General features: G+C 43.9%; 1 protein-coding gene across 3 annotated transcripts in view; it reads right to left on the minus strand.

The window, feature by feature from the left end:
* The window catches only part of NRDE2 (NRDE-2, necessary for RNA interference, domain containing), a 76,215-nt gene that overhangs the window by 10,057 nt on the left and 40,792 nt on the right, over positions 1–25,366 (minus strand). For all 3 annotated transcript variants that reach the window (XR_005225582.2, XM_043547866.1, XM_007055455.4), the window contains exons 7-11: positions 20,960–21,093; positions 16,707–16,830; positions 13,444–13,619; positions 3,169–3,552; positions 1,048–1,976 (exon numbers count right to left, since the gene is read on the minus strand). Coding sequence is in view for 2 of the 3 variants with exons in the window: in XM_043547866.1 (XP_043403801.1) it covers positions 1,048–1,976; positions 3,169–3,552; positions 13,444–13,619; positions 16,707–16,830; positions 20,960–21,093 (1,747 nt within the window). In the remaining variant the exon portion in view is untranslated. The remainder of the gene's footprint in view (positions 1–1,047; positions 1,977–3,168; positions 3,553–13,443; positions 13,620–16,706; positions 16,831–20,959; positions 21,094–25,366) is intronic.

Here is a 25,366-nt window from a genome sequence, read left to right on the forward strand (position 1 = left end):
ATTTCCCAAAATACATCTTTAGCAAACCTGAAAGAGCAAGCAGAGTTGTAGAGGCTAAAAAGAATCTTTAAAAAGACTACAGATTCTATTTACTGAATTCCTCTTATTCCTCATTAGTGGGGGCATTCAACATATTTTATGCATAATTAATCAATCATTTGTATCTTCGTCCTGTAATAGTCAACTGGAATTTATACAAATGGATAATACAATCTGCACAAAGGTGTCTGGGTTAAAGACGACTTCATTCAGGAAAGAATGAAATACTGCAGGGAAAGTAATCTGACCGAAGGCAAAAGGCAAACACTGACAGCACAGAGCTGCAATCATCCATTTTTTAAAAGCTCGTAATATTCTGATCTCTTCTCCATTACAGCACCAGGTCTCCTTGATCTCCCTCTGCGTGGCAGTGATTCAGATTAAATCACTTAATGCGTTCAGATGATGTAAAATGAGCATTGTGGGCTTTTCATTTATTAAACCAATCCAGCTAGCACACTAGGCAATTCTTGGCTCACTATCAAAGACCTGAGAATTGCCCCTGTCCTCTGAAGGAAGAAGGCATGGGCTATTCTCAAATTTCCACCAATGAGCAAAGATTAATCTGATATTTATGATAATTAGTCATTTGGTGATTTAAAGAGACTTCTTGTTACAACAGTCAAAATACAGTGTCCAGACTGCAACCAACAGCAAGTTCTAAATTGCAACATGTTGTCTTCCTTTACATTTTATCACAAAGTATTACCATTTATGACTTCATTATACTGACAGCTAAAGAACAAGACGGTCACTTATGTGATTTGAGAAATGTTTGAGGGCAGTGTGATCCAACAGAGACTATGGGACAAGAGTCAGGAGATTTACATTCTATTCATGATTCTGCCACTGATTCACTGAGAGATCTTGAATACCCTCTCCAAACCTCAGTTTCCTCATCTGTAAAGTAAAGATAATGACAGTACCCACCCTCCTTGGTAAAGCGATTTGATAGCTACAGATGAAGAGTGAAGTGGACAGTATTATTATTGTCTCGAGTTCTATTACCTCTGAACATTCTCGACAAGCTTCTTTCTCATCTCCTCTGCTTGGATTGCAAACAGCCACGGCTCTAGGGACTTAGTAGACCTTGTGACACTATCAAAAAATCTTCGTGCTTTGCTAGCATTGTGAGACTTGCTTTGGATCTGGATATATGACCTCCAAAGAGACTGGTTGCTAGGATACAGCTTCAAAGCTTCCGTTAGTGCCTCTCGCAGTGGATTTAAAGGGTAAATGCTAACTTTCATATGGTACCTGAGTAAATTTGTGTGCATGAGTGTGACTGCTTCAAGAGCAGTGGGGAAATTATGAATGCCAAGATTTTCTCCAATACCTTCAAACTTCCGTGAAGCAGAACCTTTAAGCTTTTCAGAAATATGTCTACATATTAATACAGCAGCATCAATCCCAACAGTCAAATACTGAAAAAGTGCATAACAACCAACTAAATTAACCAGTTGGTTAGAACTGCTGACCTGATCCCAGTTAGAGATTGGACTTTCATTTAAATAATCTTGCAACGCATGCTCATATGCCTTCCGAGCTTTCAAGATATTCACAGATAACACTTGCCCAGGATAAGGTACATATGGCCCACTTTCAGTCAGTTTGGTCAATATATGTACAGCACGTGACATAACAGTTTCCTCCAGACTCTCTAGTAGCTCCACTTCCAGTGAAGCATAAAGCAGGCTCAGATTACAGAGTTGGGTATTTCTCATTCCTTCAGTTCCTGCCAAGCAAAGAGCTGTATCAAATACTTTTCTAGCATCTTCTGTGTTGCCAAGTAACCATTCCAAGTAGGCATACAGTTTCCAGAGGGAAAGGTTGTTTCGGTTTTCAGATGCCTTAAGGAGATTCTTGGCTAGTTTTTTGCTTTTCTTTCCCTGTGACTTCAGTTTCTTCTTGTTTTTTGCTTGGAGACACAGACCAACCTGCATGGAAAATTGACAGAACAAAATTTTGAGGGAAAAAAAACAACAAAAAACAACAATCCATAGTTGTATTTGGGTTCGTTATTCTATTTCTGTATTCTTTAGCATCACTTGCCCATTAAAGATTACTGAGTCAACAGCATTTCCCATAGGCACAACCACTGGGAGGATGAGGGGGAAAAATGCCCTCACCATCCTTAGCTTCGCTCTGATGCAAAAAAATTAATCTGTTTCCCTCCCCATCCTGGGCCACCAGCCAGCTCATGTCATATGTCATACTGCAGGGAGTGGTTGTAAGGAACAGAGAATCAGCAAAGAGAAACTGAGGCCTTCTCCACACCAGGATTTTTAGCCACCAGTGCAGATACACTGCTGCAAGCCTCTATTGTAGACTCAGAGTGTGAGTGTAAACCCACTACTTACCAATGTGCTTTACTATGGTTCAAAACTGTGATAAGACGTACCAATGCGTCATACCTACAGCTAGGAATCTTCACTGGTGAAGCTACACCAAAGGCTAAAAACCCCTCTGTAGGCCTAAAAAAGACTGAATCCTTTGCCAAGTGTCAGATCTGTTTGCTGCAGGTGAATACCACTCCCTATCAAGCTGCCTTCACATGCATCCCACACATTAGTGTTTCATGACAGGCAATTTGGGGAGACTTTGCAAAGTGCTGAAAATGTTATAACAATTTAAAGCAAAGAAACTCTCACTTTCCTCTGCCCCAGTATTCTTTGTCAACCTCTCAAAAATATACTCAATTTATATAGGTTCATCATTCTTATTGACACATTTTTTACTCTTATTATAAGTTTAAAGGGGGTTGTAAAATTATTACAAGGAGCTCTTGCCTCTCTAATTGTGCATTTTGTATAACCACCACTTATGGACTCTCTCTAGCATACACAAAGTATTACACAACAATAGACAATGTAGCATGTATCTAAGAATGTAGAAAAATTATACTATTTTTCAAAGCATAACATGTTATTGTATAATTATAGACAACTGTGATACATATACATAAGTGAATGGAGTTAAAGCTGAGTACACCACCTTAACCATAGCTTTTCCTGACATTTGAGTGCTCAACCTTCACTTTATCTTAATGTTGCTTATTTTAATGGTATAAAAATGTACACAATAAAACTATAAGCCACATTGAGAGACAGTGCACAAATACTTAATTACCTTTGAGATTTCATATTGTAGCCAACAGACAGAAAGGTTTGACTTTTCCTTTCCTGAAAATAACGGCAATATTAAATGAAAGACATTCTGTATGAACTCCTCTCCTTCCTTACTGTGTCCTATGTGCTGTCTCCCTCTGGTCATTGTGTCCATATGGCCAATACTATTAACTCCAGAAAGCAGCGAGTCAAAAGAAGTCAGTGGCCTTTCAGACTGCCCAGTGTCAAAGATGTTGTTCTCATCCATCGCGATATGGAGATTTGAAGGAAAGAGACTACACCCACATGGAACTCCCAAGAATTGCAGAAATGAGTACAGCAGCTGAAACTGAAGATCTGGACTAGAAAGTCTGATTAAAGATGGCCCAAGATCATCAAACAATACCTAGAAAAAGGAATAAAACAGTTAATTTAAATATAATTCAACCAAATAAGTCTACAATTTATCAAGCATCTTTCTGAGTTAAATGAAGATTTTCAAAAATGAATATGAAATGGTGATGGAACTTGATTCGAATTAAGAAAAACAAGGCAAATTAGACGAGTAATAGCCCCCTTCCAGAGAGGACTGCAGACCCAATCTGCAGATAATAGACTTCTACAGTTCTGGATTAGTGAAAAGAGTGCGGGGGTGGGGGGGGGAAACAGAGAGCACAAATAGCTCGAGCTCCTTCCCTCTCCTGGTACAACTCCAAAGACAGCCACAATGCTGCAGGCAGCTCTCTTTGAGAACAGGGGCTGACTAGCAAAGATAGCAGCTCTACACTCCTCAACATATGCACATGACCAAGGGGACTGGCGACATGGAGTGTTGCTAGTACCCGGAGGCAAGTGCTGAGGGAGGTGAGTGCAGCAGCCTTTAAAGAAAAATGTATGGTATTAAGATTGCTGCTAGGGAGCAAACTCCTTCCAGCACTCATGGAGCTATTATGCCGCCTTCTTCCCTAGGCAGGCAAAGAGCCCCCCAGCCACTATTGCTTAGTGCTTTGTCTCTGCATACCTGCACACCAAGGAGCAGAAGAATGGTATTAACAAGGTAATGCCCAAGTTCACTGTCTATTTAGAACCCTTTGGGCAACAGTAACATTGCCAAAATCACATCAGTTTCATGCTGCTTGAAAAAGCAATGAATGACAAAGAGGCAGGCACTCAGCTATTCACAAGGAACGAGAACACAACTGGAAGAATGGTAAAGAGGCTGTGGGAGAGGCAGAGTAATGGACACCCTCTCCACTTCTTACAGCAGTTAGGGAGGTCTGGAAAGGAGAAAAGAGATAGAAAGATTACTTACCTATACAGTAACTGGAGTTCTTCAAGGTGTTTCATCCCTATGGGTGCTCCATGTGAGGATTTGCATGTGCCCATGCACTCTTGATCAGAGATTTTTATCATCAGTCCATGGGTCCACACTTGCACCCTACACATTCTCATGCTCTTATATAAGGGTGCAAGGAGGGGTGGACCCCCACACCACTCCAGTTCCTTTTCAACCACAAAGTCCAAAGCAGAGGGGAAGGAGAGTGGGTAGTGGAGCACCCATATGGACAAAACATCTCAAAGTACTCCACTTACTGTACAAGTAATCTCTCCTTCATATTTTTGTCCCGATGGGTGCTCCATGTCAGAACATTCCAGAGCAGTACCCCAATTAAGGAGGAGGGTGCTGAGGAGACAAATTCACTACAGATCATCGATGAATTTGTTCTAAGGCCTCATCAGTTCTAGAAGCACATGCAATAACATAGTGCTACAATATAGCATGTGCACCGAAGACCAGGTGGCAGCCTTGTAAATATGTGAGATGGATATGTTCTTCAGTAAGGCCACTGAGGTAGACTGAGCCCTGATGGAATGGGTAATCATCCTTGGTGGAGGATGCACCCCAAAGGCTTTGGAACAGGTCAAAATATATCTCAGAAACCCATTCGAACAGACCGAGTGGAAATTGGATACTCTTTCATTCTTTCTCCATGGGAAATAAAGGGTCTGAAGGAAGCCCTGAAGGGCTTAGTCCTATCGAGGTAAAAAGCAAGGGCTCTCCTTACATCAAGTGTGCAGAGACTAACTTCCTCTCTCAAGAAGTGAGGCTTGAAGAAAACACCAGCAGACATTCTGATTAATGTGAAATTCTGATGAAACTTTAGGTAGGAAGCAAGGATGGGTATGTAAGGTCACTTTACTGTGAAAGAACACTGCACAATGGCTCAGCCATAAGATCTCCTAGTTCTCCTACCCCTCTGGCCAGGATAATGGCTATTAGGAACGTGGTCTTAAAGTATATATGAAATGGGAACAGCTCCCCATAGGTTCAAATGGGGATTTTCTCAGGACATTGAGGATTAAGTTGAAATCCCATGGTGGAGTAGGTTCTTAGACAGGAGGAAAAAGGTTAAACAGACCCTTAATTAATCATGCAGTCATTGGGTGAGCAAACACTGAAAACCCTCATGGGGGGGGGGGGATAACAGGCTCTACAGGTGAACATTAACTGAGCTCAGTGATAAACCCATGGTTTTACATTTAGCAGGTAATAGAGAACGTGCATGAGGAGCAACTTGAGAGAAGATATGGACAGTTGGGAACACCACCCTTGGAAATGTTTCCACTTCTGCAGGTAACTTATCCTTCTGGTGGGTTGTCTACTGTTCAGCAATATTGCTTGAACTTCTGGAGGGCAATCCTGTTCTATGCCAGATAGCCACTGAGGAGCCAGTCCTTGAGTTAAAGTGATGAGAGATTGGGGTGGGTCATGGTGCCAGATTCCTGGGTCAGAATATTCACTGTCAGAGGAAGGCTAAGAGGCAGTCGCAGGTAATAGGTGCACCAGATCTGGGAGCCATACCTGTCTTGGCCATGATGGCGCTGTAAGGATGGTCACAAATCTCTCTTTTTTCAATTTATTCAGGAGCTTGAGAAGCAGTGGCATGGGAAGAGGGACTAAGCATTTAGCAGAATGTAAGGCCAAGGGGTAAGGAAGGTGCCTCTCAGTGAGTTGCAACCATGCCTTCCCCTCCAGCAGAAGCACTGGTATTTTGTGTTGAATGGTGTTGTGAAGAGATCGATCTCTGGGAAGCCGTAGGTGTGACAAATATGCAGAAATACTGCATCGCTCAACTCCCATGCAAGGTCTTGACAGAAATGCCTGCTCATGGAGTCCACTGTGGTGTTCTGTGGCTCTGGCAGATAAACTGCCGAGATCTCTATGTAACAGGATATGCACCAACTCCATAATTTTATAGATTCTAACTATGAGGACTGGGATCTTGCTTCTCCTTGACAATCATTATACTGTAGACCCATTGTCCAGCATTACTCTGACCAAGTGGCCTCTGATATTGGATAGGAAGCGATGGCATGCATACTGGACTGCTCTGAGATGGAGAATGTTGATATGGAGACACATCTGCTGGAGAGTTCATTTGCCTTGGGCTGTGAAGTCCCAGAAATGGATGTGCCAGCTGATCAGGGAAGCATCCGTGGTGGTGATCTTTGTGGAGGCAGGATACGAGAATGCAACTCCCACACAGACCTTCCGAGGATCCTTCCAGCAGTTGAAGGAGTCAAATGGGGATACTCTAAGGTATTGACACCTGCTTGGACAGTTTATGCTTATTAGGGGTGTAGACAGCCCTGAGGCAGACTTGAGGACATCGGAAATGTTATGAATGTACAGGCTGCCATGTGGCCTAGGAGTTGAAAACAAGCCCTTGCTGTTGTTTGTGGGCTCTGCTGTAGTGTGGAATTGAAATCACAGAGAATCTGTATGTGGACTGGTTTCAGAGTAGCAGCTGTGTTAGTCTGTATCCGCAAAAAGAAAAGGAGTACTTGTGGAACATTAGAGACTAACAAATTTATCTGAGCATAAGCTTTCGTGAGCTACAGCTCACTTCATTGGATGCATGCAGTGGAAAATACAGTGGGGAGATTTTATATACACAGAGAACACGAAACAATGGGTGTTACCATAAACACTGTAACGAGAGGAGTGTGTCTGGTAACACCCATTGTTTCATGTTCTCTGTGTATATAAAATCTCCCCACTGTATTTTCCACTGCTCGCATCCGATGAAGTGAGCTTTAGCTCATGAAAGCTTATGCTCAAATAAATTTGTTAGTCTCTAAGGTGCCACAAGTACTCCTTTTCTTTTTTATGTGGACTGGTACCCTCTGGAGTTTTGGGAGTTTAGAGCAGCTCCCATGAGAGGACGAAGGATATGCCCTTCCAGCTTGACTGTGAAACACTGATAACTACTCTCTTGGAATGGTTTTCCAACCAGTTATGCACGCAGCCAATAGTAGCTCCATCTCGGTTGTATTTCCCTAGTTGATGAGAACATCATGCAAGACAGTATCAAAAGCCTTACTAAAGTCAAGATATACCACATCTACCACTTCCCTCCACCTCCATACACAAGGCTTGTTACCCTGTCAAAGAAAGCTATTAGGTTGGTTTGACATGATTTATTCTTGACAAATCCATGCTGACTGTTACTTATCACCTTATTATCTTCTAGGTGTCTGCAAAGTGATTGCTTACTTATTTGCTCCATATTTCCAGGACTGAAGTTAGGCTGACTGGTCTGTAATTCTCCGGGTTGCCCTTATTCCCCTTTTTATAGACTGGCACTATATTTGCCCTCTGCCAGTCCTCCAGAATCTCTCCCATCTTCCACGATTTTTTGAAGATAATCGCTAATGGCTCAAATATCTCCTCAGTTAGCTCCTTGAGTATTCTAGGATGTATTTCATCAGGCCCTGGTGAGACTTGAAAACATCTAACTTATCTAAGTAATTTTTAACTTGTTCTTTCCATATTTTAGCCTCAGATCCTACCTCATTTTCACTGGCATTCATTAAGTTAGATGTCCAATTGCTACCAAACTTTTTGGTGAAAACAAACAAAAAAGTCATTTAGCACTTCTACCATTTTCTATTATTGTTTTTCCTCTTCATTCAGTAACAGGCCTATCCTGTCCTTGGTCATCTTCTTGCTTCTAATGTATTTGCAGAAAGTTTTCTTGTTACCCTTTATAGTTTAATCTTATTTTATGCCTTTGCCTTTCTAATTTTCTCCCTCCATATTTGTGTTATTTGTTTATATTCATCCTTTGTAATTTAACCTAGTTTCCACTTTTTGTAGGACTCTTTTTTGAATTTCAGATCATTGAAGATCTCCTGATTAAGCCAGGATGGTCTCTTACAATACTTCCTATCTTTCCTACGCAGTGGGATAGTTTGCTCGAGCCCTTAATAATGGCAGTTTTTCAAAGAGACTTCTTGAACTGTTTTTCCCCTTAGACTTGCTTCCTTAGGGATCTTACCTACCAACTCCCTGAATTTGCTAAAGTCTACCTTCTTGAAATACATGGTCTTTATTGTGCTGTCTTCCCTCCTATCATTCCTTAGAATCACGAACTGTATCAATTCATGATCACTTTCATCCAAGCTGCCTTCCACCTTTAAATTTTCAACCAGCTCTTCCCTATTTGTCACAATCAAATATAGAATAGTCTCTCCCCTAGTGGCTTTCTCCACCTTCTGGAATAAAAAATGGTCTCCAATACATTCCAAGAACTTGTTGGAAATCTGTGCTTTGCTGTGTTATTTTCCCAACAGATGTTTGGGTAGTTGAAGTCCCCCATCACCACCAAGTCCTCTGCTTTGGATGATCTTTTTTTTTTTTTTTTTTTTAAATAAACTAAGAAGCCTCATTCACCTTCTCTTCCTGGTTAGGTGGTCTGTAGTAGATCCCTACCACGACATGACCCTTGTTTTTACCCCTTTTATTTTTACCCAGAAACTTTCAACAAGTCTGTCTCCTATTTCCATGTCAACCTCAGTCCAAGTGTATACATTTTTGATTTATAAAGCAACACCCTCCTCCCTTTTTTCCCTGCCTGTCCTTCCTGAGCAAGCTGTACCTTTCTATACCAATATTCCAGTCATGTGTATTAGAATCATAGAATATTAGGGTTGGAAAAGACCTCAGGAGGTCATCTAGTCCAATCTCCTGCTCAAAGCAGGACCAACACAACTAAATCATCTCAGCCAAGGCTTTGTCAAGCCAGGCCTTAAAAACCTCTACGAATGGAGATTCCAACACCTCTTTAGGTAACTCATTCCAGTGCTTCACCACCCTCCTAGTGAAATAGTGTTTCCTAATATCCAACCTAGACCTCCCGCACTGCAACTGGAGACCACTGCTCCTTGTTTGGTCATCTGCCACCACTGAGAACGGCCGAGCTCCATCCTCTTTGGAACCCCCCTTCAGGTAGTTGAAGGCTGCTATCAAATCCCCCTTCACTCTTCTCTTCTTCAGACTAAATAACCCCAGTTCCCTCAGCCTCTCCTCGTAAGTCATGTGCCTCAGCCTCCTAATAATTTTCATTGCCCTCGCTGGACTCTCTCCAATTTGTCCACATCCCTTCTGTAGTCGGGGGGACCAAAACTGGATGCAATACTCCAGGTGTGGCCTCACTAGTGCCGAATAGAGGGGAATAATTACTTCCCTCGATCTGCTGGCAATGCTCGTACTAATACAGCCCAATATGCTGTTGGTCTTCTTGGCAACGAGGGCACACTGCTGACTCATATCCAGCTTCTCATCCACTGTAATCCCCAGGGCCTTTTCTGCAGAACTTCTGCTTAGCCAGTCGGTCCCCAGCCTGTAGCAGTGCATGGGATTCTTCCTTCCTAAGTGCAAGACTCTGCACTTTTCCTTGTTGAACCTCATCAGATTTCTTTTTGTATTATCTCACCAAGTCTCTGTGATGCCAACTATGTCATAGTTGTGTTTATTAACTAGCTTTTCCAGTTCTTCCTGCTTATTCCTCATACTTCTCACATTAGTATACAGACTTCTAAGATACTGATCTGATTTCCCCCCTATGTTCTCTCTTGTTTCTCCTTTATCCCTGCTATGATGGCCCATGCTCCCTCCCCCCCCCCCCCCCACAGTGTCTGACCCTTCTCCCAAATCTCCAGAGGATCCACAGGTGCCGGTGTTCTTGGTGAGACCTCCAGGTGCACTTCAAGGAAAGAAGGCTGAAAGGTGGTGGAATTCTAGACAAACACAGCTGAGCCCAAGAAAGTGTCCTTACCCATGTCTAGTGGATGAGCAACAGGTGTCAGTACTGGGAGTCATTTTAGTGCCAGAGGGCAAGAAAGGACTAGCAACCGTATCAGTAAGGACAGCCGAGCCTTCATAAAAGGGTGCGGTGGTATAGTACCAGACGGTAATGTCAATATGGGTGGGAAATCCCTCTCAGTAGCCCTCAGCAGAGGTGATTTGGGATTTTCCAGGATTCAAAGGTCTTCATTAAAGAGGATCCTGGATGGTACCAGAGAATCTGGGAACTGTTCCTCAGGAGTCATCATGTCAAGAGATACCTGGAACGGTACCGAAGCACAGGCCATGCACTCTTTCTCGTGGCCTGAGCAGAGTGACACCAAGGACGATGACTGAGTCCCAAGTCTTCAAGGAATCCTTTTGTTTAGAAGGCTCCTATTCCAGTACCAACACTGGTACTGCAGAAGGCTTCTCAGTACGCATTATGAAGTTGTACTGGGATTTCAGTATCAGAAGAGGGAAAAGCCTTAATGGTACCCATATTGGGACACGAAGTCTCCTTGTTCCCTAATTAGAGGGTGACTTTCCCCCTTCCTTGGTATCTTTCTCAGGGAAATGGGGTCTCTTCTTATCAGATGTTCCAGAAGACTCTGAAGGCTCCCCTCCCAGGTCTTCAGTTACCAGAGCAGAGGCTTGGGCAGCCACTGGAACATTCTGAGAACTCAGAATGTTCAGGTAGATGAACAATAGGGGGGACTGGGACCCTGCAAGTCTCAGGGAATATTCTATAAGAAGCAGTTTCAATCAACCCTTCCTCAGCTTTCTGGATATGCTGCTGATCGGATGCTACACATGGAGGGGACATGCGCCTCTTCAAGGCAGCCGGAATGCCCCTTGTTGACAGGGAAGGACCTGTGGCAGGTCTGGCAAGGTTTCAAGCCCAGGATCTTTGGCATAATCCAAGAAGAAAGGCCGCAGATGGAGAGGGGCTGAGTGGAATGGGGAAAAGAAACCTGAGACACAAAGACACCCCCCTCCCAAAAAAGCACAAAGCTGTGCTAAATTAAACAAGAAAATAATCAAATAAACAAAAAGTAATATAAACAAACAAAGAAAAAGTCAGCAAGCTGGGTCAGCTAGCTACCGGACACAATGATGCTCCATCTCAAGCCACAGGTGGTTGAGAAGGAACTGCAGTGGCAGAGCATCTGCCCCTTCCTATATACTCTCATACCAGAGCAAGAGGATATGTAGGGAGTAGGCATGGAATCAGACACTACTGACAAAAATCTCCTGACATGAAGAACCAATAGCAAGGATAATTTGAAGAAATTTCTTTTCCCTTACAGCAGCAGAAGTTTAAAATTTGTAAGACGCCTACTAGCGAGAGGTTGCTATAAAGGTGGAAGCCCTCAAGCAGGGGTCGAAGTCTCAGCACCTTCTTCCTTTCAAGCACATGAAGCGACCAGGGTACTGAGCTCATAAGCAGAGTATGGCCTCTGGACCTTGCTGAGAAGCGCTTTTCCACCCTCCCATCCTTGTCTTTTGCATCTTCCTTTGTTACCCAGGGTTTTCAGGACCCACAGCAGAGGCACCTTAACTATTTCACTCCAGGCGGTGTCAGGAATAAATCAATAGGAAGACAGCAATTCCATCTGATAAGATTAATGTAAGTAAGCGTGCTCTATCTAAAACAGCAGCTTATTAGATTTAAGCACACACAGACATAAGCAACAGGTTTAGCACATCCCAGATATTTACCTAATACCTGGTACATTATTAAGTAATTAACAGCAGGTTCGCAGTTGCCAGTTGCTCACCCACCGGGGAGAAAAGGTATCAGGAAAAACGTCTCTCAAGATGGCTTTAGAGGACTGCTCCAAAGTACATTCTATTATCTAGACTTTTTATAACTAGCTTCTACAAGACACAAAGGTCATAATGACCGCTACTAGATCGTTACTCTTCCTAACTTTCAATAAACTTCCTAATATCAGAGGCGTCCAAACTCAAGGTCTTCCTTCCACCAAGGTTTTCAGTCTCAGTTGTTTATTTTCCTCTCCCCTCCTCGCATTCTGATTAGCAAAACGGACAGTAGTTTTGACCTTGCTTCTGAAAGCCTGTCTACAAATTAACCCTTAACTGTGTGGTGTTCTATTTCATTAATTCATGGTGGCTGAATGCACCTAATATGGTTGCAATTAGCTTGATCATATTCTGGGGTATGCACAACCCTCAAATCCAGGGCAACACCTTGACTATACAGATTATGGTTTGATGTCTGGTAAATTTTTCAAGCCTTGACTTTGAACTGTCCCCACAGTTTTATAACGTGATGGTGATTTTATGAATAAGGACTTATCTGCAAAAGGATTGGACTGGGAACACTACCACACTTCAGAAATGCCACCACAGAACTCTCTCTCACCCCTGACATAGGTTGGATATAAACCAATAACCTACAGGTCAAAGGTTCCCATTTCCAATCCCTAGAGCAGTTTTTTTCAAACTGTAGGGCACAATCAACCGGGGGCAGGGGCAAAACAACAACAACAAAAATCAATCAGCCAAACCTTGCAGTAGCTAGGACCCAGAGACAGTCTGAGGAGAGAAGGATCAGCACACTCCACCCCCATCTCTAACCCACAGCAGCTCCTCCCTTCTTGATGCCTGCACTGTGCTCAGCTTCAGGGGAGGTGAAGCAGCATGTCCAATAGGCTTTAGTGCCAACAAGACAGCTTCAGCTTTGTGAAGTAGCACAGTTCTGGAGCTAAACAATGAGAAGAGGGAGAAGCATCACCTCAACCCCCATGCCCTTTCCTATTTCCACTAGCCTTCCACTTCCTCCTGGGAACTTCCCTCCCCCCAATATAATAGCTGATCTCCATGAGCCCCATCAGCCTATCCTCACCAACCAGTACCTCCTCACTCCCTGGAACAACCTTACCTCAAGCCCATCAGTGGGTTTTGGGGGGGACTTGCATGGCTCCCAGCAAGAAACCACTGGTGAATTTTCAGTCCCACCCAAGTAAAAAAAAAAAAAAAAAATTTCAGAACCACTGCCCTAGAGATATCCAAGATCTCCCAAAATTATTTTTATTTTTGTTTAAAACAATTATGCTTGGAGTCCTTGACAGATTAACTTAAATGTAAAGAAATCATACACACACACACACACACACACGTTGTCTTATATATCACAATGACCTGTCTCTCCGGGTCTTCACAATCTTCTTCGGCCTGCTTTTTAGTTTTGTCAGGTCGCCAAGGCAGCCAATGCCTTGTTTCACGGGAACATTCAATGTCCAGCCAAATTTGCCATTTGGGTAGAGTTTTATCCTTTATTTCTTGATCTTCATCTACATCTTCCTCCTCCTCATCATCTACAAAATAAACAAAACAAAAAAAACCCCAGGCACCAAAATTTAAAGTCACCCATCCAAAACCTAAAACTTCATATATATAAAATACAAGACTGAGAACTGAAAAATTCTGAGTTCTCATTCTGGTTCTGACACCAACTCCATGTGTGGCCTAAAGAAAATCATAATTTGCTCTGTCTTAGTTACCCCATATGTAAAATGAGTATCACGCTTACTTACTTCATTTGTGTATTGTGAGGATTAATGTACAGAAAGTGCTTTAAAAATGCAAAGCACTAGCTGTATGCAAAGTATTACTACGGCATTAAACATTACAAATTAAAATTGGTATCACTGTTTTAAACTGATATTTTCAATGACTAATTTTACATGCATTAGATCTTGCCAATGCAATTAAATTCTTCTCAGATTAAAAATATTCACTGAACCTAAAATCCAAGTGTTGGAATCAGACTACAGTTTTATAATGTACAGTAGGATTTTAGATAGTTAAAAGCTTCTTTTTTTTTGGCCTGTAATGTCAATTCTGCATTTACAGTGTGAGCACCCATGGAAAAATGTGTAGCCTAACAATAGGATTGCAGGGGAGCTTTTCAAAACAATTCCTCCTCCTTTAAAACAAAAAAACTAAAAAAGTCTTCAAAGCCATGGGGTTAAGCTGCAGTTTTTAGAGGAAAATTGCCATTCCTCCAGCCCACCCTCACAAAACTACTGTAGCACCAATTCTAAGCTTTTGTTCCTGTCATCTAGTGTTGACTGACACTCAACTCTCTCCCCCACACTTCGGATAAAACAGGTAATGATGAGACCTTCAGTCCCTGTACTCTCTCCTTAACCTATACTCTCTGCTTCAACCAGCTCTTTCGTGAGAAACAGCAGCACTCCCTCCTTGATGCATCTGATGAAGTGAGCTGTAGCTCACGAAAGCTTATGCTCAAATAAATTTGTTAGTCTCTAAGGTGCCACAAGTACTCTTTTTCTTTTTACTCCCTCCTTAGTCTTCTAAGTCACCATTGTTTCACATCTAGGACAACAGCAAGGTGAGAGGTCTCCAACAGGCACTGCTGAGCAAAGGGGGTTGGGGTGGGGGTCGGGTCATCCCAGGGCAAAATGTTCCAATCTCTCTGCCCCACCTGAAGAGGGAGGCAAGGCTCTACTATGCTGCTGTGTGAGAGATGTTTGACTTTAGAGGCAATGCCTCCTCCCAGAAGTAGCATCACAGACAACAACCCCTAGTGAGGCAGGGGGAAGCCAACAGAATCGTAAAGTTTAAGCCGGAAAGTACTACCAAGATCAGTGCTACTACCATTCTGCTCCAGTAGAAAATTTGACTCACATATATTCAAAGGGGCTCATAAGGATAGTATCTTTAACCCACGCAGATACAGGTGGGTGTCAGCTGAATATTCACATCCCTCTCCCTTGAATGATGGGCTGGAAAAGTGGGGGAGGGGCCATTTTCAAGGAAAGATGGACAATCATGGAATCCATTTTTCCGTGAGCAACATAACAAAAGAACACACAAGACAGGTGCTTTGGGATTTAAAATCACGACAGCACTTAAGTAAACGCAGGTGGCAACTACTGCAGCAATGAATCATCACAGCCCAAGACAAGGAGATGGTTTCTAGTTCAAGGCAGGAGGGACATTGCATGTCTGACTTCCTGGCCTCTGGGCTAGGTCTGCCATATCAAATAAATATATAAAAAATATAGTGGGATTTTCAACATATTCAACATATTCAAGAAATAGTGGGATTTTCAACATAGTTAAAACGAACACCAAAGAACCATTTTTCAATATCAAACATTATGGGGCACCAAATCCACATGCTCAAATTCTAAGGATAAACCTTGCCACTGTCTTCATATCTGATGGAGACCCGTACATCAGATACTGGCTGGGATTGACGATGCAGGCTATGTTACACATATTTAAGGATATGATTTAGTCACAGAGGTTAGGGAAGTCATGGATTCTGTGATTTTACCAGACCTCCGTGACTTCGCTTCAGCTGGCAGCAGCCGGGATGGAGCTGGGGCTGTGCACCCCCAACCCGCAACTTTGGCTGGAGCCGGGGATGTACGCCCCTGACCCACAGCTTTACTAGAGCTGGGGCTGTGCTCCCCCCTCACAACTGCAGCAGAAGCGGGGCTGTGCACCCCCAACCCGTGGCTTCAGCCAGAGGCAGGGCTGCACACGCCCCTCGCAGCTACAAGAGGAGCCTGGGCTGTCCCCCCACCAACGCAGCTACGGCCAGTGCTGTGCAGAAGCCGGGGCTGTGCACCGCTTTCCATCAGTGCGGGAGCCGGGGCTGTGCACCGCTGACCCGGAACTTTGGACAGAGCCGGGACTGTGTGCCCCTCATGCCCTCTGCAGATTTGGCTGGGGCTGGAGCTGTTTCTGTATGCCTCTGCCCCATGGCTTCAGCCAGGGCTACAGCTGCCATTCCTTCCCCTTCCCCTTTCCTCTTCCCCCCACAGTCCTCTCCCCACCCCATTATTTTTAGTAAGAGTCTTGCACAGGTCACAGCTCCTGTGAATTTTTGTTTATTGCCTGCAACCGGTCCATGACTTTAACTAAAAATAACTAACAAAATCTTAACCTTAAATAAAGTATAAAACTGAAGAGCAAACTGTTAGAATTCATATGTGCACAAAGGCAGACTTAACTTGAGTGTAGTAACTGGCAATGGTCTCCAATTTATAGGTAGATCATGGAAAGTGGATTAGGATGCAGGAATGGCATGAAGGTTGCAAATGGAATGTAAACTGGAGTTTCTAGTTTTAGGTTGTTCTAATTTAAAATAAATCTCTATTTTTTTTTAAAGGGCAATATATTTTCAACTGTATCTCTATCTTGGTGAAGATTTTTGTCTGGGAATAGCCTGTAACATGCAAAGGTACACAAAGAAAACTACAATATATTTCCCTCAGCCCATGTGGCTTAATTTGTTTCTGACATATAGATATTTATGGAAACTCTCAATGTTCTCAGGCTCTGAATAAAACCAGAGGCCTTTATGCATTAATAAATAGGAGAAAGCAAAGAAAAAACTTGTCAAAATCTAACATATGAAAGGTTACCAGGTTTATTGATGATAATCCAGCCTCCCTTTTCTTGTTGATGCATCCATGATTTCCAGCCTTTTGCTCCTTTTTCTCCAAACCGAGGCTCTCCACTATCCCAAAATGGTTCAAAGAACTCTACCTATTGTTGAGGCAAGAAACATTCTATATATCATTTTCAATGTTGTAGCCACATTTTAAAATGACTTAGCAGTCCATCCTGTCTTCACTAATTAAAAAAAGGAATAACTAAATGAGCACACAGTAGAAAGAAAGTAACACAGAAATATAAGCAAGTTTAAAAAAAAAGTTTTGAAGGTATACTTTTAACATGGATGAGCAAGCTGGCTGCTGCATACAACATGGGCAATGAGGCTCCTAGAAATCACGTCAATTAGTGGAAGCAGGACAGTAGTTACTCATCATCCACCTCTGGCCATTCAAGCACTTGAGTCATTTGTGTGGGAATAACCGCTCTAGAAATAAATACTAAATGGGTCACTGAGCTGAATGGGATGCTGAAAACTGATCAGAAATAGTGCATCTAATTTCATGTAATTCTGAGTCACAACTCAAAGTTCTTATTGTGGTACCAAATCAATAAGTACAGAAATAGTTATGGACACCAGAACACCATGCAGCTACACTTAAAACAGAAATATATATAGCAGATGAGAAGCCTGAATATGTTCTACAAGATAGGACGTGGTAAGATGAAGAAGAAATTGAACCAGCTATTATAATGGACAGTTAGACCTTAATGTACACTAGGAAAAATTTTACAAAAATTTCCCACCATTGCTAAAACAGCAAAGTTCTACTGGTATTAGTAAAGATGCAAATCCAAGCGCAGATGAGCCGTTGGTGTTTTAATAACCAGCTGGCAGGATTAGAGGACAGTGCTTAAAACATGAGCGGCAATCTGCCTAAATCAGGGCTCCCAAGGTGTTAAAACCATATGAGCTAAATTGCTGTTAGCAAAGGTGGGAATGTGTAAAAAAAAAAATCCCCAGTACAGACGAAACTTTAGAAATGAGGCAGAGTCCGTCCTTTCTCAAGTTTTTGTCTGACAGCAGGATGTGAATATACAGTGTTGCATGTAACTTGTTAGTTTGTTTTGTTTTAGGTCATCATTGTGTATTTTTGTATTATATACACAGTGATGTGTAACTGCATGCATTTTATAAATTTAAAAAAATTAAGTTTATGATTTCACAACTCAATAGATGTCTCCTTTCTTTACTACGTGGCACAGAAAGCCATAAAATAGAACCAAAAGTGATTTCTTTTTTGTGAACCTCCCAAAAACATTATTTCTTTTTGGTGGCAGTGAATCTATTTCTATACAGCTCCTAACAGTGCATATACTAACTTTGTGAGAGAGTGCTTCTTCTTAAAATAGATATACAATTTGTAATAACAGTTTGTGCACGTTCTTGATACAAACTGCCAATACATTTGTTAAACAAGAAAAAGTGAGCAGAGATGAGAAAGTTTTACTGTGACAGGGTGGGCTAGGTCCGGAGGCCCCCTGCTCGAGGCCTTGAAGCCCTACCACACCCTGCCCAGAAAAGGGCAGTAGAGAGGTCCTCCAAGCAGCCTAGAGTGGCTGTGTGGGAAGCAGCCAATCAGGGCCCAGCAGGCTAGTCTAAGAGGAGCTGCAGGGCCAGAGTGAGATCAGTTCCTTAATGGAGCTGGGGGAGTGTGGATAGTGTGCCTGGCTGGCTGAGAGAGCTACAGGACTTGGACAGAGCAGTGCTGGCAGAGGCCAGGGGGAACACGAAGGAGTTCTGGGCTGCTAGGACTCAACCAGGACAAGGCCCTGAAGTAAAGGTGAAGAATGTGCTGGAGCCACAGGGAAGTGGCCCAGGGAATTGTAGCTGCAACACAGTTTATTTAAAGGGATGTGGCAGATGGTTGCTATCTATAGAGTCCCTGGGCTGGGACCTGGAGTTGAGGGCCGTCACTGGGAAAGTGGTCTGGACTGTGATACATCCCAGGAGGGGAACAGAACTCTCTTAGTGGGCCAGCTGAAGAGCTGGGGCCAGAAAGGCCTGGAGAAGCGAAAACTTTCCAGGAAGGGAGCCCTGGGGTATGTGGCCCCACATCAGGGCCAGGACTGCTTGAAGAGCAAAGACAATTCAAAGGAGTCCAGAAGGGGATGAGAGACATTTCAAACCAGCATGCTGCAATAGGAGCTAGGGCTGCAAATAAAGGGACCTTACAGAAGGCACTACAATAGGCCCCATTGGACTTATATCCCTGAAAGGGTTTGATTTTATCTCACATACAGACTGACTCGGCCGGAGGGCTGAGTCACCGAAGACCCACCACAAACAGAGTGAGTGAGTGTGCAGGCACATGCACTGAGACAGGGGGTGCTTGCGAGAGGTGAGTGCAGCAGTCCTGTGGAAAAAAATAGTATGTGACCATGTAATTCAAGACTGGAACATAATGCATATGCTCAAAGAGGCAAAATTAAGGTTGCACAGGCAACCATAAATTTAATATTTGCTAACTTTCAAGTGCTGGACTTTGCAACCTAAACGATGTTCTTTAAATGGAGGTGGGATTTTTTTAAGTGTAATTTCTTGAGTTGTTTTGTTTTTTAAAGGAAAAAGATAAAAATATGATTGAGTGTAACTGCAGGAAAAAAAAACATTTCTGCATCATCATTGTTGAATCCTGAACGTTCGGCACCACATCAGAGACTACCATCATTTAAGCTACATGACTAATTACATTAGCTGGCAGCAGAAGGTGACTGTTATTCCAGAGAATGGGAATGGCCCGCTGGGTCTGGGAGCGTTCATTAGGGGATGTGTTGGGGTTGGGGGGAGATTGTGGAAGCAAGGGGTGAGTCTGGCCCAATTTCTGTCCTCCAAGGCAGGTATGGGCCATGTGCCCATTCCAACTCTCCTCCCTCCCCCACCTCCATTAAAACTGCTCTGGTGGCTCCCACGTATTCCTGGTATTGTGGCTTCTACAGCAGCAGTGAAAGTCCAGACTCAGAAAATTCATTTGTTTAGTTAATACTCTGGCATGCTGCCAAAATTTTCCTGAGGAAGGCAAGCAGTGATTTTTAACAGTTTATATCTCAGCAAAAGCTGAACAGAATTCCATGGGACCAAGGGCTTGTCTAAACTCAGGCCATGTCTACAGTACCACTTATGTCGGCAAAAACTTATGTCACTCGGGTGTGAAAAACACACACCCTTGAGTGACATAAGTTTTGCCGGCATAAGCAGTAGTGTGCACAGCACTATGTCAGCGGGAGAGCTTCTCCTGACACAGCTACCGCCACTTATGGAGGTGGATTTATTATGCTCTCTCCTGTAGGCATAAAGCAGCTACACAAGCGATCTTACAGCGGCGCAGATGCAGTAGTATAGCTGTGCCGCTGTAAGCTTGCTAGTGTAGACATGGCCTTAAAAGGCTGCAGTGGCGCAGCTACACAAATGCAGCTGCACCGCCATGGTGCTTCAGTGAAGACGCTACCTACGCCGACAAGAGGGCTTCTCCCATCAGCAAAGGTACTTGACCTCCCTGAGGGGCAGTATTTATGTCGATGGGAGAAGCCCTCCCATGGACATAGCACTGTCTCCAGTGGGAGTTAGGCCTATATAACTCTGTCACTCAAAGGTGTGGATTCTATGGCCTGAGGGCACTCCTCCTCCTGAATGTCAAAGGCCTGCTGCAAACAATGGAAATGTGAGAGCATCTCAAAGAAAAGCTTGCAAGAATCTTTTAGAATGGAAATTGTTAAGTAATCTAAATAATAGGGTCACTACCCGCTTTCCCTATAATAACAAAATTACATAATACTATTTACACAATCCTAATTACACTAAAGATAGAAAAGGGATAAGAAAAGTGTTCACTATAAGTTGGGCAAACCAGACATCGGGCAACCAGTTGAATTCTTCCACTTGCAATTGGGCAGAAGGAAGAGATGAGGTGACAAGGGGGGAGGGGGCAGGCTGCACCTCCTTTATATAACCTGAGGTACCAATATTCATTGCCATAAGAGTGCACATTCCCCGTTGGGTATGCGTTTCAGAAGGTTCCAGAAGCTCACAGCACTATGGCTGCCTTTCCCAACCCGGGGAGAATGCAGGGACCACCCTGAAGAAGTGCCAAATAGTGAATCAATTTTTAATTTTGACTAACATCTTTAAATCAGCAAATATTTTTCTGTCAGTGCTGAAGCTCCAACGTAAACAGATCATGCAATGAGAGAGTGAAAAACAGTTCTAAATAGAAATTGCTACCTGTCCTCTTGTTGGCAGATCTTTTACGCTGTCAGGTTTAAAGAAGGTGAAATCAACCAGGGCTTGTAACAAAGACACAGCTTTCTCAGAATGGCCCGCCTGTCTAAGAAAATGGCACTGCTGAAGAAAGACAGCTGGAAAGCAAAGGGAACAAAAATCATAATACTTTAAAGTAAGAGTTAGTTCCGAAATATTGGATTGCAACACAAATATAAAGACACACATCTCCTCCACTACCCAGTGCTGTGGAGACTCATTATGTTGGAACAAAACGACCTTCCAAAAAATTATTAAGTGTTACTGGCATGTCCAAGATTTATGTCAAGGCCTAAGTTCCCTGTAAGCTGCGTGGCCGTGCAGCAGCCTATATAACGCTGCCCAAGCGCTCAGGGAACCTGCCTGGGGATCTGCCACAGCCGGAGGAGGGGCACCCCAGCCCTATCCCTGACCTGCCACAGCAGTCCCCCAACCTCAACTATGCAGCAGCCTGGATCTGCCACAGCCAGGGTGCCCCTACCGCGCGCAGCCCAGCCCCAGCCGTGGTCAGGGCGGCTCAGCCCAGCCAGACCTGGCCCCAGCTGCAGCCAGCGCGTCCCAGACCTGAACCTGGCCAAGGCGGCCCGGCCCTATCACAGGGCGCCCCTCTCCAAACTCAACCCCAGCCTGGACCTGTCGCAGCCGAGACGCCCCTCCCTGAACCTAGCCCCAGCCGGACCTGCAGGGGCTGGGAGAAGGGCACCTATCCTCCGGCCCTAGCCCCGGAGCTGCCGCGGCAGGGAGAGGCACCTCTCCCCCTCCATCCCAGGTGCTGCTGCAGGGAGAGAGCACTGCGGGGAGTCCACGCCTATTTAGTCCAAGTGGATGTGGTCCACTCCCAATAATTGATGAAGAAGTGTCAATACCAAGAGAGGGAAAATTGCTTTTGTAGTGAGCAAGCCACACTCAGTCCCTATTCAAGCCCAAATTGATTGTGTTAAATTTGCAAATGAATTGTAGCTCTGCAGTTTCTCTTTGAAGTCTGTTTTTGAAGTTTTGTTGTTGAAGAATGGCTACTTTTAGATCTGTTGAATGTCCAGGGAGATTGAAGTGTTCTCCTACTGGCTTTTGTATGTTACCATTCCTGATGTCTGATTTATGTCCATTTATCCTTTTACATAGAGACTGTCCGGTTTGACCAATGTACATGGCAGAGGGGCACTGACACCTCCTCATCAATTATTGGGAGCGGACCACATCCACCCTGACTAACTGGGCCTTCAGCATTGGTTCTCCACTTGTAAGGTAACGCCCTTCCTTTCATGTGCCAATATATATTTATGCCTGTATCTGTAATTTTCACTCCATGCATCTGAAGTGGTTTTTTTTTTACCCAAGAAAGCTTATGCCCAAATAAATCTTAGTCTTTAACGTTCCACCAGACTTCTCGTTGTTTTTGTTTATTTTCATGCAGCTAGCAATATGTTTGATTAAACACTAGATGGCATAATTCACCAGGTTTTTTAATCCGTTCATTTATCCATACTTGTCAAAGGCTGAAAATAGGATGCCTACATCTGTAGTACCCACTATCTTCATAACAGGATTATGCCACCTGTAAAAAACTTGGTGCATTTATCATGACTGACAATTTGGTAATTTTCCTAATAAGTAAAGGGACATTGTCAGGTCAAATTTAACCCAAGATTTAGGTTTGGTTAAAAGAAGCATTCGCAAAACCTGAAATTCACAGAAATGTTTCCATTAGTATTATTTTAATTCTGACGTCAAAACCATTCTCCTAAAGTGTTTGCAACCCAACTATAACAGCATCATGCTAGTGCATGAGAACCAGAAAGTGAAAATGAAACAAAAGGTGAAATTGAGTCTATTTTCATTTCAACCAGAAAGATATCAATAAACAAAGAAAAAGTTGTTTCTTTGAAAAAAAAATTTGATCATTGTCCATTTAACACAAGGTATTTACAAACTTTCCCCTTCAAAGGAAGTAGCAAACATTGAAAATAGTTTAAATAGTTTAAAATAGTTTGGTAAGAAGAAGAATTTACAGATTAGGAAATAAGGACCAATAAGGATACACATACCCAGTGAAACATCCCTTACTGTGATGGCTGTAGGACGGAGGTGGGCAAACTACGGACTATGGGACCGTCATAGAATATCAGGGTTGGAAGGGACCTCAGGAGGTCATCTAGTCCAACCCCCTGCTCAAAGCAGGACCAATCCCCAATCAAATCATCCCAGCCAGGGCTTTGTCAAGCCTGACCTTAAAAACTTCCAAGGAAGGAGATTCTACCACCTCCCTAGGTAACTCATTCCAGTGTTTCACCACCCTCCTAGTGAAAAAGTTTTTCCTAATATCCAGCCTAAACCTCCCCCACTGCTACTTGAGACCATTACTCCTTGTCCTGTCCTCTTCTACCACTGAGAATAGTCTAGAACCATCCTCTCTGGAACCACCTCTCAGGTAGTTGAAAGCAGCTATCAAATCCCCCCTCATTCTTCTCTTCTGCAGACTAAACAATCCCAGTTCCCTCAGCCTCTCCTCATAAGTCATGTGTTCCAGACCCCTAATCATTTTGTTGCCTACCTGGCCCTTGAGCTGCTGGCCAGGGAGGCTATCCCCCCTCCCCCACAGCAACATTGCTGCACGGGCACCGCAGCTGGCTCTGTCCAGGCAGCGGGGCTGTGAGGTCCTGCCGCTCTGAGCGACATGGTAAGGGGGCGGCGGTGGTGGCGCACACACATGCGTGCACGGCAGCAGCCAAAAAAAAAAAAAGAAAGAAAAAAAGTTGGGTAGGCGGTCCTGGGGGGCAGTCAGGGGACAGAGAGCAGGGGGCGGCTGGATGGGGCAGAGGTTCAGGGGGGCAGTTGGGACCGGCAGGGGGTTGGATAGGCATGGGAGTCCTGTCAGGGGGCAGGGATTTGGATAGGGGGCGGGGCAGTCCAGGGACAGGGGGGTTGCATAGGGGATGGGGTCCCGGGTGGCCTGTCAGGGGGCGGGGGTGTGGATAGGGTTCTGGAAGTGGGGCAGTCAGGAGACAGGGAGCAGGGGAGGTTGGATGGGGGTGGGGTCCCGGGGGGCCTGTCAGGGGGTGGGGATAGGTGTCAGAGGGATAGGGAGCAGGGGGGTTTGGATAGGTGTGGGAGACTCGGGGGGCCTATCAGGGGAAGGGGGTGTGGATAGAGGTCGGGGCAGTCAGGGGACAGGGAGCGGGGGGGTTGGATGGGGTGGGGTCCTGGGGGGCAGTTAGGGGCAGGGGGTGGCAGGAGGGGGTAGTCAGGGGACAAGGAGCGGGGGGGAGGGGGTTGGATGGGTCAGAGGTTCTGAGGGGGGCACTCAGGGGGCGGGAAGTGGGAGGGGGCAGATAGGGGGCAGGGGCCAGGCTGTTTTGGGGGCACAGCCTTCCCTACCCAGCCCTCCATATAGTTTCGCATCCCGACATGGCCCTCGGGCCAAAAAGTTTGCCCACCCCTGCTGTAGAATGTGATTAAAATGTCAGAAATTGGAGATGTAAGAAGCTATTATCATGTGGTCCAACATCTATCTGCCAATGCAAGATTTGTTCCTATAGTATATTTCCCAGTGCTTTGTCCAGCCCAGTTTAAATGAACAAGCAATATAGAAGCACTCTAAACCAACTGGTAATCCAGCACTTTAAGACTTTAAATCAAGACTGGATATCTTTCTAGAAGCTATACTATAGCTCAACCAGAAGTTAGGGGCTAGATGCAGAAATTATTAGGTGAGAATTTCTGGCCTGTAATATAGGTCAGACAAGAGGATCATAAATGGTCCCTTTTGGCCTTAAAAGTCCATGAATCTAAAAGAAAAATGGTGTTGGTTGTGAGACAAAGGATCCATATTTTATCTACATGCTGTTTCTCAAGTGTTTATGCATTTGTCACCACAATAAACCTGTGAGGTAGGGAAGTATTACAACCTCAATTTTACAGATGGGGAAGATGAAAGAATGAGAGATTACATGACTTGGGATACAGCCACAAAGGAAGCCTGTGTCAGAGCTGGGAACTGAACCCAACTCTCCTGCCACCAGATAAGTGTCTCAGCCACTGACCATCCTTCCTCACAATATAAATTATTTTATTCATATATTGTCAGTGTTTAGTCTTCAAATTCTCTAGAAGGGATTCTCAGGACAAAAAAAAATATAGACTTTCCATTATCCTTTCCCCAATAATTAAGAGTAGGGCTGTCAACCAATTACAACAATTATGTGTGATTACTTGCGCTGTTAAACAATAATAGAATACTATTTATTTAAATATTTTGGATGTTATCTACATTTTCTAAAATGTCAAACTTTAGAGCCTACAAATTCCAATCAGCCCTACTTCTTATTCAGTCAATCGCTCAGACAAACAGGTTTGTTTACATTTGCAGAAGAT

The sequence above is a fragment of the Chelonia mydas genome, chromosome 6, assembly GCF_015237465.2.
Source record: "Chelonia mydas isolate rCheMyd1 chromosome 6, rCheMyd1.pri.v2, whole genome shotgun sequence".
Classification (NCBI taxonomy): Eukaryota; Metazoa; Chordata; order Testudines; family Cheloniidae; genus Chelonia; species Chelonia mydas.